This window comes from Polypterus senegalus, chromosome 9 (assembly GCF_016835505.1).
Source record: "Polypterus senegalus isolate Bchr_013 chromosome 9, ASM1683550v1, whole genome shotgun sequence".
NCBI lineage: Eukaryota > Metazoa > Chordata > Cladistia > Polypteriformes > Polypteridae > Polypterus > Polypterus senegalus.
In genome coordinates this window covers 30,014,578-30,035,156 of record NC_053162.1, presented here as the reverse complement: position 1 = coordinate 30,035,156, position 20,579 = coordinate 30,014,578, and the positions used below count along the sequence as shown (strand labels likewise).

The 20,579-nt window shown below is 34.5% G+C and overlaps 1 protein-coding gene across 4 annotated transcripts in view; it reads left to right on the top strand.

Annotated features, from left to right (window-relative positions):
• cdk5rap2 (CDK5 regulatory subunit associated protein 2) overlaps positions 1 to 20,579 on the top strand; it is a 172,594-nt gene that overhangs the window by 71,732 nt on the left and 80,283 nt on the right. For all 4 annotated transcript variants that reach the window (XM_039762824.1, XM_039762822.1, XM_039762821.1 and 1 more), the window contains exons 23-28: positions 3,530 to 3,673; positions 6,181 to 6,293; positions 7,686 to 7,825; positions 14,944 to 15,093; positions 19,329 to 19,444; positions 20,239 to 20,364. In XM_039762824.1, the coding sequence (XP_039618758.1) occupies positions 3,530 to 3,673; positions 6,181 to 6,293; positions 7,686 to 7,825; positions 14,944 to 15,093; positions 19,329 to 19,444; positions 20,239 to 20,364 (789 nt within the window). The remainder of the gene's footprint in view (positions 1 to 3,529; positions 3,674 to 6,180; positions 6,294 to 7,685; positions 7,826 to 14,943; positions 15,094 to 19,328; positions 19,445 to 20,238; positions 20,365 to 20,579) is intronic.

The window sequence follows — 20,579 nt, the reverse complement described above, 5'->3', positions numbered from 1 at the left end:
AACAGTAGCAGTGAATGAATGGAACATAAAAGGAAAAGAACCAGCCATTGTGACTGATAACGGTGCTATTATGGAGGTACTTGTAGATTCTGTTATTTTTTGAGAATGAGGCAAATTAAACAGAACCTTGCAGCTCCAGTGTAGATTGTTTAGGCTCTACTCGTGTGGATGTTGACTGAGATAATGTTTCTGGGTAATGTTTAGATATGCGATTTCTCATATTTGTTCTGTCATGACAATAATTAACTTCTGAGCTGCACATCTTACACATGGCTTTGGTTTTATCCAGTTCTTTACCAATGCCATTTCAATCGGTAGTAAGTCCACACATCTGATTTAAGTGTCTAAGATACTGATTTCACTTAAAAGAGGACACACCTTTTTATGCGGAGTGGTTAAATGTTTTTCTGAAGAAATTGTTAACAGGAGCATTAGCACCATCTGCTGGATCGAACACCAAAAACGAAAGATGAGCAAAAATCTACATATGTTAATTGAGCAGGACAGAGATTCACGAGATGGATCTTGAGACTTTAAGAATCGATATTGAATCTTTTAAATGAGAAATAATGATTAATCAGGCAATGTTTTTACCCAGGCCTCTGCAACACTGGGTTAGAACCAGCATACACTCAAAGCCGCAATGTCATTCACACAGGGACTGGTTTTCAACCTTGGGCATACTAAAATTGTACATAAAAAAAGACAATATCACAGTGCTTTCATTTAAATAAGATAATAATCTAGACCGTTTTGCATACTAAAGTGAAAACTGTGAAATGTATGTTAATGTTTAAGCACAAAAATGAACAATTATTGTATGCTGAAGCCATTGAGCAAACTTTGAATCTGTTATGTATGATGGCAAGGGCCTCATGTGGCTTACATTCTTTATATTAAGGTATTGACTGATTTTAATACTCTTAGCAGATAGGAGACTTCAGACTCCAGCTGTCTTTAAAGGAAAAGAACAGATTTGTACATCTTATGTCTGTTACTGGTTTCGAAGAAAAGATGGTTTTAGGTGGACTATTACATGATTTCCTAAAACGTTAATATATTATGTTTGAATATTAGTCTACCTAAAGTACTCTTATACATACAGTTATGAACCGATTTACAGCTGAGGCCACAGGAAAATAGATTAAAAATATTCCAGAAATTGCCAAAACCATCCGCTACTAGGCACAAAGGCTATACACCTTTTGTTTATCAAGTACTTGCATCAGCACTGCTAGTAATAGAATGATATATACTTCATAGAAGCAGTGAGAGCAGTAGTGGTGGGGCAGCAGAGGTATCAGTCTCTCAGCTGCCTTCCTTTGTGTACTGACGCTGCAACCTGCAAATGGCTGCAAACTAGCAATAATTAACAAAAAATATCTTTGTGATCACAGAGTTCAAATATTCAGGGCACTGATTGACCATGCCATGCAGCATTTTTGTTTTGAAGTTATAGCTGGCAGGTCTTTTTTTGTTTCTAATCTGTGCAGATGGTTCACACTTTCTTCTTTCATCATGAAGACAGAAATGCAATGTAAATAGTAATTAGTCTTTCGATATTATTTTATTGGGTGTTCTTCTTTTTCTGACTCCTGTAGGGCCCTTTAATTTTTGTTTTGATTGGCACTGCTCAAAAGGGATAATTCTTACGCATTTGACCCAAGGCTTGAAAATTGTTTTTTACTACTCTGTACCCTTAGTTAAAGTATGCGTACCAGTCACCAAAAGCAGACCCACAGAGCTCCAGTTGTGACCAACATACACCAAATTTGATTTATGGCCAAATGGCTGCTCCCAGATGAAGCTGTAAGTCGGCACATGACTGTATAATTGTAATTCTACCATATTGTACCATACGCCGCGTAATAAGGGCAGTTTTTTAATGATTTTTAAGCACAGGGAGAAAATTTAATTTTTGAAAAATCGGTAATGTAATAAATCAGCAAGAAAAGCAACATTATAAGAATGCACGGAACAAACCAACACACAATCGTCCGTGACTGAAAACTGGTGGACCGCCTTCACGCCTTCTCTTGCCAGACGGAGGGATGCTGGTGCACGGCACTCAGTCGCGGAGTGTGGAACGGGAGGAGAGAAGGACATCCATTCAGCTCCCTCCGTCATGCTAGTCTGCTGATTTCTCGTTCAGTATGCACTGCCCGCTCATGTGCCCACCTCCAACTCGTCATTTGAGTCGTTCTCGTCTTTGCACAGTCCAGAAGCACCTGTGACTCACGTAGACGTTTCATTGCTCTGTGCGGTTTTGGCTGCTTTTCTATATATAATCCACCAAGACAACCGACCACCATAGTAGCGAGGTGGGAGGGGGGGTGTGTACAAAGGGTAGGGACGAAAACAGTGGGAGCGTATGAGTCGCACTTAGTGGGAATTCCACGGTTTGCAGTCTGAATGGGGTTCAATGGCTTACCCACGTCTAGACACACGCTCAGTCTCATGCATAATTATTTATTGAATGCTTAACACTTCTGGAAAGACACGGTTGTCTAAAACGGGTTGGTGTGAGAATACAACAGTAAGTGAATGGAAAGATGGAACTCTAGAGAGAGCAAAATACAACACAATAGTGAACCCGCGGCATAACAAACACCGCATAATTATTTATTGATGGTTGAACACTTCTGGAAAGACACAGTTGTCTAAAAAGGGAGGGTTTGAGGACACAACAGAAAGTGAATGAAAAGATGGAACTCTGGAGAGAGCAACATATAATTGTCCGTGAGTGAAGAAGACGCATGTTTGTCGCGGATGCGAATTGCTGTATGTAGCGTGTAAAACAGTTTGCTATGTTGCACGAGGTCGTGCGTCGTAACCAAAAAGTCGTTTTTTAAAGATTGCTTACTTCATTGTGTTTTAACCTTAGTTGTAAAGGATTGTTTTAAGGATTCCATGGGATACCCCTCGCAAACTGTTTCACACACTGCATATGGCGACTCGCCTCCACGAGGAACATGCCTCTATGAACAGTCAAGGTGGCTCGGAAGTACATGAGGCCTCCAAGACAGACGAATATAAATGACGCTGTTCTTTCTGTGTCGTCGGGTCCGAATTCGTGGGCGTGGCTCTGCGAGTTGTCGTCGTATCCAATGGTCTTGGAGTTGGTGGGCGTGGCTCCTAACTGCATGCCCCATAGGTGTCTGTCTTGTCGGCAGCTTAGTGAATCCACGCCCCTTCCAGCGTGTTTCCCATGGGTGTCTTGCCTTAGTGAATTATATATATAGATACTGAAATATTATGTTCACCACTAAAGCATTAATATTTCAGACACTGTATATTGGTTTGTGAATTGTAAAATGGGTGTAGCACTTCACATTGTGCATGGAAGAAATAAAAATACATTTTAACAGATATACATGGGAATGTTTGAAAAGTGTTTTTTTTTTTGGTTTTTTTTTTATAACCCTCTTCTTCTGACTTACTTTTCAAAGCTGGGTTTCATTCAAAGAGGTTTCATACTTTCATTGACGGTAGTGAATGCATATATGACTGAAACCTATTTTTATTCTAGGAACTTCGTTTGAAATTTAGAAATATTTCAGAAAGTGTACTGGGAAAAGACCATTCACAGAAAAGTGCTGTAGAATATGAAGATAAAAAACTCCCTCATTTTCCCCAAAAGTTAGAAACACAGAAAGGAGTCAGCAGTGAAGAGGTATTTCTGAACATTTCTTACCATATCAAAGTCTATAATAATCTGAACAATATTTTTTTTAATTAGTTGGTTGTTTTTATTGTATTTTTAATACAGTAGTTGAGCAACTATCTCAAAATGGATTAAAATACTATCCTGTTTAAATATTTAGGACTGAAATGTATAGTGAATTAAAGTTCAGCTATTTGTATTATAGAAGACTGCTACAGAGCAAAGTGAAGTTTCTCATGATTTAATAGCTTTATATAGGTGGTGAATTTCATTTTGTACTGTAGCAGTAAGAGTTACATAACAAGGAAAAGGAAGACAGACTGAAATTAATAACACAGCTCTTGCATATGGCTTTAAAATAATAAAGCAAAGAAGCACTGCTTTATAAATACAAAATAAAACCATCAATAACAGTTACAACAAAGTTTAGGCAAATTTTCAATTATATACCATGATATCTTTCAGTTAATGTTTACAAAAATATCTTTACCTGAAATCTGTAAGGGTCTCAAACATGGTTAGGAATGGTTGAGGTATTTTATTTGGTAAAAACTGATAATTAATTGACCTTCGGCATTACCAGTAATTCAATAATTTAGTAAGTCTCCTACTTTACATTACCTTTCTCTGTTGTAGGAGGCAGTTTGCAGCCATTAGAATTCTATAAAAGTAGCTGAAACACACTTGTTTTAAGAAACAAAATAATAAAATTCATTGATAAACACAATGATTATAGAAGTTTGATAACTTCATATATATTGACCTATATGATAGGATACAGACAGACTAGATAAGAAAACAGTTATAAAGAAGAGGCTTTCTATTTACTGGTTATTTAGAGTTCTGATTTATCTTGGCACAGATAGTTTTACAGTACCACATCTTAATAGGTTTATATTGTGCTGAAGGTGAGCTGAGAAAAAAACAGAGCACCTCATGGACAAGTGATCACACATCATTAATAATAAGATGAACTGAAATTTCACATTTTCATAGACTTCTCAACATCAGATTTAATTCTACTGTAACGTACAGATCCACATCATTAGACAGACTGGGGTCAGCGCTTGGCTTAGCAGACTGAATCTCAGCTTTCAGAATCACAATAAAAAGAGATTGCCAGTTTTCACCTCCCCAGAGAGTGAGTGGCTCATCAGCTTTCTTATTTTCAGTCATTTTGGAAAGTGTGAGCATAGCTCCTTTGGGAGATCCCTTCAAGTTCAGTCACTGTTCCCCTCTCTGTAGGAATATGGATGCAGATAGTTTTTAAGTATTTTGTAATCTTTCCAAAATTGGAATAAAATCATTTCCAGTTCAAATCAGGGTTGCTATTTTATCCAGCAGATGTGTCATTTACTGAATTATAGCTCTTTGTTTGGACTTGAGTATCTTGGCAACTTCTGGCCTGAAAGAGTCTTTGCAAGAAGACCACTGCAAAGATGTCAGTTCAACTCTGTTTTATAATTTTGATATCAGATAAAGTAATGGCTGGTTCTGGTATGAAGAGTTCACTTCCTTATTTTGGAATGCAATGTATGAGAAGGTAATTAATGGATGTTTGAATCCCTGTTAAATCGGTTGCCTTTACAGGTGTGGTGAGCCATTGAGGCCTAGCAGAAAATACAATGCCCACTTTTGTCATACAGTGATAATTTCAACTTTATGCCACTACTTCATCAATCTACAGTCATGTTTTGAAGAAATATTTCAAAGTGCTTTAAGTTTGCTATTAGCCAAGGTTTTTTGCCCATTTTCTTGCTGTAGGATAGATTTTAGGGTAAAAGCGGACATTGACCCTGCTTTCTACTTCTGTGATTGCTTAGTTATATAGTGCCCATGCTGCATGGAATACAACACAAGAATGTTCCTTTGAGGTCACATCAGGAATAGCATGTGTGTCTTTGACCTTATTACAAGAAGAATATTATGATGCTAATAAAATTCAAAGACGACCTACTAATTTAAGTGTGATAGGCTTTGATGTGTGGGTCACACAGTGTGTTTAGCTTAAGCAAAAGATAAATGAATAGTGTAATCATAGACGTATTTGAAAAAATTCTATATTCCATGTAGGCACAAAAGTCTGAAGAGTGTATATCTCGGATAAAGTTGATACTCTGTGTGATATCAGTGTGCTATCCAAGTTGTTCCAAAAATAATATATATTTTCATGTACCACAGGGGCTAAGTAATTTCTCAGACTTCTTAAATCTAACATTTTCCAGCCTTGGAAGCAGTTTGTGCTAAATAGAACTCTTAGTAATTTATTTGGATCCACTAAGAAGGGGGATTTCTCTGATTAGCTTACTGTTTTCTCTCAATGTTTTTTGTAAATAATTTCTCTAACTTGAAAAATGTCCCCAAGATGAACTGGCTGTCTGTTGTCAGCATAGCAATGGAAGATTACTCCATTTGTACAAATATCAGCAAATGAAAGCATGTTCAATTAAAACATGTAATAATGTCTGTTTATTTTGTTCTTTGTTGAATTTTACCAGTTTTTGTTCATTTTCCAGGCTTTGCCCAATCTTGAAAAAGTAATACAAGAATATAATTATCTGAACAATGCCTTGAAAAAGGAGCAACAGCTGTATGTTAGCCTAGCAAGTGCTATCAAACAGCCTTACAGGTAGGAATTGTTCTACAAGTATACTTTTTAACAATAGTTTTAAAATGTAGAGGAGATTTGATACAAAGTTATTTTCATAATCAATACAAGGTGTGGCAATATAATTCCTGGAATAAAACTGAAAATAAAATTTGTGTATTTGGGCACTAACAGCTACTATCACCTAATCTATAATCTCCTTCTGCAGCTATGCATGTAGTTAGATGCATCAGACATTACTAGTAACATACTTGGAACTCATGTTTCTTGAATACCTTTGGGCTCTTTTTGTCACGTTACACTAGATATCAGAAATGTCTGAAACTCTGTGTCCTTTTATGGCAATTTTTATTTTTGGCAAGAGTCAGATACCACAAGGGGCTAAGTCAGATGAATAAGGTGGATGATCCAATTTGGTAATTGATTTAATACTAAAGGAAATAGCGAACACTGAGCACCCATGGCTTCGGATAGAAGGATGATCCACTTGTTCAGGCCATGGTTTATGTCTATGTCTTCTAACAGAATCCTATAACACTTTTTCAGCACATACAGCATTGTTGTTTGGTTGTTTTTCTCTTTTCAATGAGCTTGTGGTTGACTTATCCCCCTGTGATCAAAACAGCACGTTAATTTTACCCACACAGGCGACGCTATGCAGCCATTCCAGGAATTAAATTGTCACATTTTGTCTTCATTATAAAAGGACTTGGCCCCAGTTGTTAGAATAACAGAAGAGGTTCTGCCCGTTCCAGAATAGTCTGTAAAATCATTGAGAATATGAACCTATTTTAAGTACACTAAATGTTAAATTGTTGAACTGTCCAAGCCAAACAATGTAGTAATATCTCTTTGCTAGTGTTCGGTAATATGTATTTTTCCCTGAGAATTAGATAACTTTTAACTTTTAGTGCTAGATGGTGTTGGAAATAAATCAACTTGTTTCTGTAATCTCTGCAACCTCAGTGCCCTTTATTTACATTAAGTATTGTCTCACATTAATACTGTCAGACCTTTCTGCAAGCAAATGACTGAAACTTTGGCAAATGTTTATGCTAGCAATTTCTGTCTGCATTTTAGTTGCCCTTGTACAACTATCACTGTGTAATTACCATCTCCTTTCATACCTTGTCCAAAGCTCTGTTAGTCAACAGGTAGCGAAATGTGTCCAGGTAGCAATATATTTTTTAAAAACCAGTAGCATTTCTCGGTTTCAACTTTGACATGTTACCTTTGTTCTGTTTTCAATTAAATATTGGATTTAAATTATTTGTAGATCATTGCATTCTGTTTTTATTTACATTGTACACTGTAGCCCAACTTTTTTTGAAACAGGGTGGTACATTAAACAAAGTAATTGGGGGGGAAAAAACTCTCTGATATTATATCTTGTTTCTTTCTGTTTTAAAACAGCATTCCGAGTATTCAGAATTTGCAGGTAGAGCTTGATGCTGTTCATAATCTCAGGCAACAGTTGGAAGAGGGAATTAAAAGTAATGAAGAGCTTAGGCACATCCTGGAAAGAGAGCTGCAACGGGCCAGGAGAAGAGAAGGTGCGGTGCATGGGGAAGCATGGGTCTAGTTCTGAAATTATTTCAAAAATAAACCTTCAACATCTTTAACATGAAGTTCACAATTCCTATCAAATATGAATAATATTTGAACATGATGGTATTTCCTGTAGTATACATGCCTTCCTTTTTTGAAGTTAACGGGTCCTAAACCAAATGCATATTTTTTATCCCACAGCCACAGTGTAACACACTAGATCATTTAGAGATGACAAGTGATCTTATGCAGCATTCTGAATGTTATGAGTTTCTCTGTGGCTGGTGCATACCATTTCTTTAAACTATTGAACAAAGCCTAAATGATTTGTTTCTAAAATTTGGTAATTTCACCATTTCTTTCATTAGTTATCTTTAGAATCAGGGTATTTGTTATTTTGTTTATATAGATGTTTCTTTGAAGGTCCTTTCCATGTTAAAGGTGTGTCTTGCTTTTACACATACTTTTGTATAACCGTAAACTTTTCTTGCAAATAATTTAATGTTGTTCCTTATATAATTTATCTCTTTTGTTAATGCTGTAATATCTTTTAATACTTTAACATGTTTTGGGAGGTATTGACAATGCATATAAAATCTTTGCAATATATTTTTTGATTCTTTATTTTTATGCCAATAAACTCCCCCATCCCCAACAAATTAATCTTCTCTATTCGATTGTGTTTTGCAAGTTAAATTACTTTTTTGTGCTTCTGCAAAATAAAAATTTATATATGTAGTATTCTGTCTGCAAGTAACATTCTTGTGAACCACTTTGCATGGCTTAAGCATAACATTTATCGTATGCAAGCATGTCTAATAATCATTGTGTCTGCTGCTTATTTGTGTTTTTTCCTGTGACCTGTAAATATTTCTTTTGACGTCTTTTTTTTTTTTTTTATCTGTACGGCTTGTCTTATTAGAGACAAAAATAAAATATTTGAGCATGTGCTTTTTATGTCTCTTCTTTTTCCTCTTGCATTTTCTCTATTCTTTTTCATAATAAATTGGCTTTCTAGAATCTGTTTGCTGCTGGATTAATTTGATTTATATAGCATTTTTTTGTTTTTAGCGTGTTTTCTTTGGTATAGTTGCATAGCAAACTCTTCTTAATGATCAAGTACTGCACTAGTTAGCACTGTTGCTTTACAAAACTAATTCCTGGGTTTGAATGCCATTCTCAAGTGGATTTTGTATGTTTTACACTTAGAAAAACAAAGCAGTTTCCGTTACATTTACATAAGCAAATTATGAGGCTATACATACATTTGTTAAGGGCACACAATTAAAACCCATACAAGCAGGGAAGCAACACTAGTAAGAACATATGCAATTTCTTGTTCCATTGCAGGAAAGAATACACCTTTTGGATAATGCACTGTTTTCATGGAGAGTTTTCCCTAAAACGCTCTAAGGGCAGGGAATGAGAATAAAGGAAGATGAGGATAGACATTTCCTAAGCTAATAGGTATTGGTAAGGAGTACAGTAAAGTATATTTGGACACCTGCTGCATATTATGAAAGACAGGCTACATAGGGCTATCAGAAGTGGCTAGCCATTTAACACTAGAAGCCCTGAAGCCTGTGAAAATATTTGTAATGCCAGGCCACCTGGCCTTTCTTTTACTCGCACCTCTTTCTCCGCTGCATTAATTGTGCACCGATGGTGCCTTTGTTTTGCAAATGTGTCAATCGGGCGCGGGCAGGCAGCCTGCTGTCCCATCCCCCACCGAGGCAGCTGAGGTCAGACACAAAATACTCACAGCTGAAGTCTACCTGGGAGTGAGGTGTAGGGAATTGTATAGGAAAGTAATACAGTATATCGTTATTTGAAATACATACACTTTATGTGTGTTCTGTGTCTACAATGATCTGTGTAAATGTAGGATGCTATTTCTTGTGAGGCAAGAAACATTGAACACATAACTAAAGCAGAAAGTTTTTTCATATGTTATAATAATAACGACAAAATGTTGACGTGAAGTGTGTAATGTGTGAAGACCAAAGTCCAAATATGAAATAAACACTTTCACAAAAGGTATAATGAAACAAGTGTACTTATATTCATAAAACCAAAGAAAAAGAAATTGTTCAATATACCAGTTGCTGTCATTGTGTGAAAGCGGAAGCCCAAATATTCATATGAAGTAAAGACATTTACATGTATGTGTGAGTTTGTGTCTTTCACAGTTGAAATGTGTCAACCTCATCTATATCTGCTTCATTGGTACATGTGTAAGAACTGCTGCTTCGTAATCCAGATGTTGCCAGTTCAATCCCGGGTCCTTCCTGCATTTAGTACTTTGAGTGGTGGGCTGCTAGTATTGCTACTATTATAAAATAAAAAAATACATTTGACTTGAGTCTGTAACAAATCAACCAAACAAGTGTGCTTTTACTCAAGAATAAAACAATAAAAACTGAATATGAAAAAAAAAAATTCTGTTTTAGTTATTCATCCTACATTTATACAGATCATTGTAGATGCGGACAACACATGAAATGTATGTATTTCATATAACAATATATTATTTTCCTATATAATTCCAGACACCTCACTCCCATATAAGCTGACTTCAAGCTGTGAGAATTTGTGTCTGACTTTAGCTGGGAGAGATGGTTTAGCAGGCTGCTGGCCTGTGGCTGACTGACACTTTTGCACAACAAAGGAGCTATTGGTGTGCAATTAATGCAGTGATGAGGAAGTCTAAGAAAATTAAGGTAGCCCAGCATTACGAATATTTTTGCAGGCTTCAGGGATTCCAGTGTTAAATGAGAAGTGGGGTTCAGTGTGTGATCAGAGTGACTCTAGCAGAATGGTCCTAGTAATTTCATAGAATTACTCCGACCCTGGAAGAGGTACCTAGAGTAACCCTGAAAGTAGCAGTACACAAGTATAAAAACCTGGTGAGTGTGTTGTCAGGAGGTAAGGTTATTATAAATGGAAGGAAAAGAAAGATTATGCTTAAGAGGGTATAGATGGGTAATAAATATAATTAATGTTTTATTGTACTAAGGTGGTGTACAAGTTTCCCATGACATAGACTAAGACTCTCCTGTTTAGAACATCATTGAAAAGCTTTGTCGTTGTTTATTTACTTTTGTACTTGGATTACACTTCATATTTATTTTTCCCCTTTACTCTGTATAATTTATATATCATGCATTGTGTCATGATTGGCATCATTCCGAGTTCAGGAACACTTTGAAGGGGTACAGTCACATATGTAGTTTTATGGAAATGATCAGGCATAGTAGCAAGAAGATCATGAGCTGTGTTTGAATTTTTTTTTTAAAAACAAACTTTGTCTTTTATGCGCAGCAGTTCATGGTGACTAGAATTACACATTGAGCAGAGGCAAACTATGGTTGGTCTACACAAAGTAGAGAACAAGACCTGATAGAGAGAAATACTAATATATTACACATAGCTGCTTGAAAGACGCCTTTTGATGGCACTCCTAATACAGCAGCTTTCTGAAACAGAAGTCATAATAACAAACGTTTTTTTTTTCATGACAGTAGATGCAACAAAAGCAAAACACAGGCTGGTAATGGAAATGATGTGTAAATACACCCAAATTGTGTGGAAATCTGCAGAATTGCACAGCATCATATAGAAGAATATAGATTATCACAACTGAGCAGACATTGAAAACTCATTTTAATGCTGAATTTTTAAGATCTACACATTGCACTGTATTCTTTATTCATATGTGCATGTGACAGAGTTGGTGGAAATTCAGACTCTGAACAGCATGCGATAAATTAAATCTTTGTATTCTGTTGTATTTGTAAAATAGTGAACATCTTGTAACCACTTGACACTTTTGAAAGTAAAGAAGTGATTGTGAAGTACTGGGCTGAGTTTTCTCTTGTAAGCATGAGTGCCCATAAGTCTGAAGACATGTAAAATAGGATTAGAAATTTGAACACAGACTTTATATCAACAGCTGAAGTAAAATCTATCAGTGTTCTTGTAGCATAGTACGTTTTAGAGAAAGAAATGCTTTGCTCAATGAAGTAATGTCAAACAAGAACTGTCTGCTTATAGAAAGTTTTATTTTCTTGAGCAGTCAATGTAGGGCACTAGATGTCATGCTGGGGCTAAGGCCTACATATAGAGATAATAATCCTCTTATCTGTGGCAATCCTTTAATGCTTAATGAGCAGGCCATGACTTCTGTTCATATACAGGAAGTGATCAGGCAATGCCCTGTTTAAATTTGGAGAGTCTAATATGGTTGACAGTCTCAGATATACTTTTTAGATGTTTCGAAAGGTAACTGTCAGAATTTTTGGATCACAGCCAATTTGATCATACAATATTGACACATTAATGATTTAGAAAGTGCCTTACCCTCATTTCAATTAAAATGCAACCATTTAGACTTCAGTGGATTGAGTAGAAGTCATTGTTTGAATCATATTGATTAAAAAAAAAAAGAAAAATAACTGCAATTTGTGTCTTATCCTTTTTTTAAATCATACCATACCAAACAAAATTTGTTAGACTTTTATTACTTTCAATTTAAAAATAACACATGACAAGTAAGTGAAACAAAAAGTTCAAATTCACCTGAATTTTGTTTTGCTGTTTTTTTTTGTTTTTTTTTCTTCTTCTTAAATATTAAAGTATCACATATTTACTTATGGACTTGAATTTACTGTAGCAGTTCCTGTTCTCTTAACATTCATCTAGGATCCAAAAATCAAGGTCATATGTATATTTTCTTATTGGTATATTTTTTAAAATATGATGCAACAGGTTCTAACCTGCAATAAGGTTTGCCATCATTAAACCAAACTGAAAGTGTCCTCAAAAATTTAAAGAGGAACCATCAATCCTCCTAAATGTAAATAATGAACATAGACATCAGCGTTAACTTTTCCAGTGCACCATCTACTTGAATGTATTTTGTACTTCATTTAGTAATTGTATAAAAGATTATGTAAGGAATTACATCATTATCGTAAACTACAGAATGTTTAAGCATAAAGTTGACATTTGCACACACGTGGTTCAAGGTTTAAGTTTAAATTTTGCCTTTTGTAATTTAGTAATTTTTCTTTATAATCATTTTATTTATTATTTAGAAACAGGTTTCTGTAGCTATACATTTAGCTTATTTTTTATATTTTTCAGTTTACTTTCTGAATTGCATACATATTTGAGTTAAGAATATTTGTAAGAATGGAATTTGTTTGTGACCTAAGAACTAGGCTCAAAGTCTGAAAAAGTAACAATTTGAACGCTCATGCAGTATCACATTTCCAAACCAATTCAATTTCTCATGAAGGCAGCACTCACAGTAGGGGTGGTGATTTTGAATTGCAAAGATCAAAGGTGCTCTCATTAACTTGCTCTGACAGAGAGCAAACTTGTTTATAATGAATAGTCCACACTCAAAATCTCCTATAAAAACTCTGTTAGACATATACAGTAAATGTGTGTTTCATGCACATTTTAAAAATAAACATAACCCAATGCTAGGAAAATACCTTTCTATAACAGATTATACATGGGAATTTGATGGCATCAATGGACGAATGTTAAACTTGAACAATATGTTGTTGTAGGAGCTGTATGTTCTGTGTTCTCCAGTTTTATGATGGTAGTGTAGGAGTCAATGTAAGCCTGGATGAATTTGCAGCTATTTTCATGAAAATGTGAACTGAAAAGAAGTGTAGGAGATGCGCAAAACACTTGAATCAACGTATCTGCCTAACAGTACCAGTAGATGCATTGTTAAGACTGGATAACATCCACGTTCTGACTGCACGTCTAAAGAAATAACTGAAAAAATTGGAAATGCACACCTCCAATGATAAAATAGCCACAGCATTTTAACGTGTTGCATATCCGTAGACCACAATGCTTATCTAAACCAAATTTGCTATGTCATGTAGAGATGCAATAGTTAAAATGACAAAGATATTGTAGTTGACCGAGGCACTTCTCAAACGTTTTGACCTTAGTAGCTGTGGTGGTTTACTTGTGTCTGTCTGTCTCCACTGTGGCAGTGTTCATTACAATGTACTAAATTAATTATTAAGCTTCAGTTACCTTGTGCTACTGAGCTTCGGAATAGATAACAGCAATTTTAGTTTTATATCTTCTCTCAGTGTCAAGTATTTTGTTCATTATTTTTTGCCTCCCACAGTCCAAAGACATGCAGGTTAGGTGCATTGGTGATCCTGAAATTGTCCCTAGTGTGTGCTTGGTGTGTGTGTGTCCTGTGGTGGGCTGGCGCCCTGCCTGGGATTTGTTCCTGCCTTGCACCCTGTGCTGGCTGCGATTGACTCCTGCTATCTCCCGTGACCCTGTGTTAAGATATAGCAGGTTGGAAAATGACTGACTGACTGAATTCTTTTTAGCCTCCTCACCCAGGTTATATTATCTCTGCTTAAATGCTAAACTATAAAGCATAATATAACTGTAAGCATGCTTTTATTTTTTAACAATCTTTACGTAAGGCTCTGTTTAATAATTATTTATAATCTTTTAATGATTTTTACAAGTATACTGCTTTTAAGTGATTGAGATGTCCATCATCATTAGTTTTATTTTTTTTTTATATGGGTTTGAACTTTGGTAGTCTTCAGTGATCTAAATAATCTCTACAAAAAACATGTAGTGATTGTTTACATCATTTGTGTGAAAATGATAACCTTTTCCTTTTTGAAAAATGCTTACTGATGATTTTTTTTTTGGCTATTCAGATTTCTATTTCAGTTTCTGGGTTGTGAGGGTCAGGCTTTATTTTAGTTTACATATTGAATCCTGGCTTCAAATCCAATCTTCAACAACCAATGTTATTTCCTAAATGTTTCTTTTTAGTTTCTAATGTAGATTTTTAATCTAGGTGATTAAACTTTAAATTTAACTCTGCAAATATGTGTTAGCATTTAAGGATGAAACTGAATTGTTATGAAATAACAGAAGGGCATATATGTATTAGTCCTGATTTCTTTGTTAACCTCTCTCTAGAAATGTTTTACACTGTAATATAAAATGTCAGTCTTCAGTAAAATGCACCAAAATGATTAGAGATTTTCTGTTCTGTGTCTAGATTTGTATTCTTTTTATTCAAGTTATTGTATTTATTTATTTTCTGATATAGATGCTGCTTCCCAGACAATTATATTTGACCATGATGGGTTACATTCTTTAAAGCACCAAATGGAGGAAACACATCAATATAATGGATCAGCAAAGACCAGAGATGATTTAAACTTAAGAGAGGATGTATCATATAACCTAAATGAGACAAGTAATACATATATTTTAATGCATCTTATTTATTTAACAAAACAGCTTAGTAATATGAAGAGTTTATTTCATTATGCAAGTTGAGCATCCTGTTGTTGCAGTTGCAGTTACAGTGACAGTGTAGGATTCGACGTAAAGCTGAAAGAATTTGCAGCAATGTTTATGAAATTATGAATTGTAAAATATGCATTCAAAATAAACAATGCATCACTCCCCTTCAAAAGAAGATGAAAAAGGCTCCTATTAAGAGAGCTGATAACAGAGCCACAGGAGATGCAGATTTCTGTACTGCAAACACCTGAAATGTGCCTGTTGACAATAGTAAAAGCACGGGCAAGGCTGCACCACATCCACCTTCTGACTGCAGGTCTAAATGAATGAAGAAAGGAAGTTAAAATTCTGTCTATTTGTAAATGTAATCACGCCATTCCAGAATATAGTTGCATCGCTTTAATAAAGCAGTACTGTACCGTTAATTCTGTAGACAGACCACTTATCTAAGCTCTATTTGCTGCTGTTGTATGCCATATAGTGATGCAATAGTCCACTTGACAGAAAGATATCTTAGTAGGCAGGAGCACTTAAATGCATGGAGCCAATTAGCTGGGTGGTCTAGGTGTACACGTGTCTGTCTCTTCTGTACCTTGGGCTACAGTGATTCTGAATAGACAGCAGCTGTTTTGATGCTGTGAGAAATTAAAAAGCCAAGTCTTTTGCTCAGTTTATTTTGCTCCCTTCTCGAAACTCCGGCGATTTAAAGTGCACAAAATTGAGGGCAAATGTTTTACGAAGATTCAGATATATTCCAAAATCCAAAAATAATCTGAATTACTTATGGACTGTGACATTTTAGATTAGGGGTGCTCAACCTGTACTGCCACTTTTTGTAAGACAGCAGACTTTTTTTAATTATTTTATTCTAGTTGTCCATTTTGGGGCTATTTTTACATATCTGTTTTTCTTTTTGGAGAGTAATGTAATATAATAAATCACAGTTGCGTTATTTAAAATAAAACATCTGTAGATATTCTCTGATACCTTTAAGGATCCACACAGACTGCTTTCGATTACACATACGTCAAGGTATACAGGGTATAGCATATTTTTGTTGGTTCAGATTGCTTCATCCTAACGGGCGTTACAACCGAATATTTCGGGCCTCTTTCAAGTGAATCTCCCTGTTGAATGTTTTTGCTGACAACTTCAGGCCACAAATTAATTAGTTTTATATTAAACAAGATTAGCCTTAAGAAGACCTTATTTGTAAATCAAAGTGTTGAAATTGCTGACTCTACTTGATCCTTTAATTGATTTGAGTTGATCAGAACTACATTCTTGTCAAATTAAGGAAATACAAACACAGAAATTGGATGTAATTGTTTTTCTTTCTCTTCTCTAAGTATTGCTACTGCCAGCACCACATGCAGAAACTGTTTTGCAGTAATGATAGCAAACATTCAGCTGTGTACCAAATTAGAAAGCTCAAATGTTTTATGGGAATTTACTTCATATGTTGTACTGTACATTGTCATCTTTACATAATTAATTCACTCATTATACAACCTACTTAACTCTAGTTTGGGTCACGGAGAGTCGGAGATTATTCAAGCTGCATCGGACATAAGACAGTAACCAACCTTGGAAAAGTGTGGCAGTGCATTTCAGGGCACACCCACATTGACTCATATTGGGACAATTCAGTCAGCGGTTTACCCTTGCATATGTACCCATAGATTTTGATTGTTTTTAATGAATACATTTAGCATTGTTATATGTACCAAGCTTTATCAGCTTCAATTAATCCTTATGTACAGTAGCTTTTTCCTATCCTAGTAGGAAAGAATCACAACTTTTTGTTCATTAAAGCTAACAGGCATGTTTGCAACTTGTTCAGGGCATATGCTTAGGATGAGTGCTTGGTGACATGGCTGTAGCTCTTAAATGATTTAAAAAGTCAAGGGGTTGGGGGTGGGTTGCTTGTCCAATAGCTCAACATTTCGGACATCTGCAAAAAGGGCTCTCACAAGGATTAACGGCCTGATTAACCTAATTAAATCCATGTTAAAGATATTTATCAGTGACAGGTCAGAGAATGAGAGACTTGAGATTTTCTGTATTGCCCAGTACTAAATGGGGAAACATTTGGAAAAGAGGTTTGTGTTAGCCACCAGCTAGAACAAAGTGGAGAAGTAACTATCGTCCATTTTTTTAAACAGTTAAGGGACATGGATATGTTTTAAAGTGGCAGGTCATATTTTTATTTATTTAGATAGTTTGAATGGCCAAGTACATCCTAAAGGTGGACTAATGTTTACTAAAATAAAATATATGGCCGATATTCATGAAGTGTATTACAGTCCATTAATTCATGGTACTAAAAAGTTTTTTTTCCCCAGACATCCCCCAAAATTATAACTAACTTTCTGTATGACAAGATAAATCCAAGAAAACAAGTTTAGAAAAGTTGTATATTCTGCTTTCCTTTATGCAATATTTGTGCATTATGTTCCCAGTTAAGCTTTAATTTACCAATTCATTCAAAATACTGTATATACTGAGGATAATACTTATCTTTGGGATATATGACTGGTTTGTGACCTGTTGGGCTCAGACTGCCGTCATCACATTCAAATCCACATTTTAGGGCTAATATGCAATGTATCTAACCATTTGAACATAGCACAGTTACCTTGTATTTTGTCATCTGTACATTTTCAGTGAACACTATTGCACTATTTTCTGAAAATAAACTTTTACAAAGAAACATACTGTAACTGGCCCACACAATATTTATTTGTGAATAAGTATTACTAAGGGCGTATTATGGATAGTTTATGATATGAGTTGTCCAGGTCACAGACATACAGTAGCACATTTTCTCTGTACAAAGAAATATTTTGCTCTGAGCTTCATTTTTTAATGTTCCAAATTTAAGTTAATTTAAGTGATGAAGGCTAAGTGCCTGAAAAGAATTAGGAAGAAGAATATGCAAAAGAGGTCATCCTTCTCTGATTCCATTGAAAAAGAGACTTAAGGGTTTGAATGTAACCATTTTATCCAGGTTATAATTTTGATAGTTAAATTGAAACTTTGACTGTTTAGTAAATCAAGTAAAGTGATCCAGCACCATCTAAATAATTTCCTTCACCAAGGATAATAGTACATGTGATTACTCTGATAATGAAATGTATATTTCACTAAAAAAATATAGATTAGAGAGTTTCCAGCCTTGATATCCCAGGATGGTCAACTTGCAATTTATTTTGTCAAGATCTTGGCATTAGGGTCAAAAATGGAAATGGTCCTGTGATAATCACAATTTTTTTTTTTTTTTGTTTGAGTTGATAGTACTAGTGAAGGTGACTGAAAGAAAATGTTATTCTGTTATTAATCTATTACATTTCTGGACTGGAGAATTTTTCAGTCTAACCAGCAGTCATTTTACAGCACATGCTTTATTAAAAATATAAGTATTTGATGTCATTAGTGTTGTGATGTCTTGTCAGTTTAAGGAATCCTTCTGGTTTAACTTGATTATTGTTGTTTTTAGTTCACATTACATGATAAATTTTATCTTATTTAATTTCTTACAATTTTCTTTAACCAAATGTGATATTAATTTTCCAAATAATAACAAGCTTCTATAAAGTATTTTGCACACTATGCCTTTTCTTCATTGTCATTTAATGAATCACGCATTTAAATAGTAAGCGACACATGCAAGATTAGAAATGATGTCCTTTTGGATTAAAGACCTTCTACAGGCATACTAATTTTATAATGAGTGTAGCATAATTGGAGATTAAAATACCTCTATAATTACTTAAAGGCAAATTACTTTTAATAATGAATATTGTGTGTGGCTTTGATGCACTAAAGATGGGGAGGGAAGAGGGAGAACTACAGCCTCCGGTGTAGAAAAATGAAACTGGAATATTAGTCCAACCAATTCTTTCCTCAGTCTTAAAAGGATTCTGGAGCAAAGCAATGTTTGTATTTATATTTGAAAAATTACACTTTACACAATTTTCTATTCTGACTAATCTGATTTTTCCATCTGTTAAATTCCACTGAGGGGTCAGATGCATTCTGTTCTTTTTGGTTATATATTTTTTATTCTTCTTGTTAAAAATTAACTCAACATGGACATAGAGCTGGACCAATAAAATAGAAAAAATAAGTTATAAAATCAGACTAAATATTCACAGGTTTTTTGTTTCATTTTTGCATATTCAGGTGACATCATGAGCTTTATTGGTGACGATACAGCATATATGAGCATATGCGTAAAAGAACATGAAGAATGGGATTCAGTTCTGAATAATCTTTCTGAAAAGGAGCTAAAGAGAAGGGTATTTTTTGTAACTGGTTTGACCGTATAGTATTAAGAAAGTTACAAATGTAAAAGTATATTTATGGTCATTGTAATAAAAATATTTTTTAAGAACTTAAGATGACAAATTAAAGGAATTTGATTTGCTATTTGAGGATTAGCTGGGAAACCATTTAAATTATTAAAATGTAAATATTAAATTGTTGGTAGAATAGGGCATTTCCTTGTAGTAAGTTCTTACATTTAAATGGTGAATTTAAATTTGTGTCAGTCTTTGATAATACTAACAATTTGAAATATAATAATCAGGTTCTTTAAGAAGAATTTAAATTATAAATCACTATGAGGAAAACCGAGACATTAAAATTCCTTCTTAACATTGATAATGTGTAATTTATTCTCTTCAGACTTCGAGAGATTGAAGTGCTCTTGCATTTATTTTATATCTGCTCTATCTTTCAACAGTTAGTTCCCAGTTAATTTTGTTTGATCATATTTTAGAAACACCATTTGACACCTCCTTCACCCAATGGTTTACTGCAATTTTGGCACAGAAATATGTGGTTCATCATCTTATATTAGAGTTGTCTGATTTTGAAAACATTTTGTAATAAATCTTTTGTGGCTATGTTGTTATGAAACCTTATGAATCATTATAATTATACCCTCAGTCTTTAAGAGAGTTTATTTTTCCAAAATTGCTGGAAGTTTGGAACCTAGATAATATAAATATATATATATATATATATATATATATATATATATATATATATATATATATACGTATGTAATATTGTATTATTTTTATTTCAGATCATTGAACTATTGAATACTGTGAAAGAGCTGCAAGCCGCCAATAAAGAACTTCAAAACAAAGTGAATTCTGAAAGTAACCCTTCAGAAGCAGAAACTTTAGTCCACCTTTCACGTCACAAGATGGTAAAACTAATTGTTTAATGTGTTGATTGAAATAACTTCAAAATATGAGTGTATAACTTCTGTAAAGCAGTCTGACTTACTATATTTAACTGAAATGTCACTAGCTGTTTTACTTTTATTACTTTAACAGGCACTTGACACTCATTTTACATTAATGACATGCCATTTTTTATTTTACCTGTTATACTTTCTGTTGCCTTATGGTTTTTTATTTA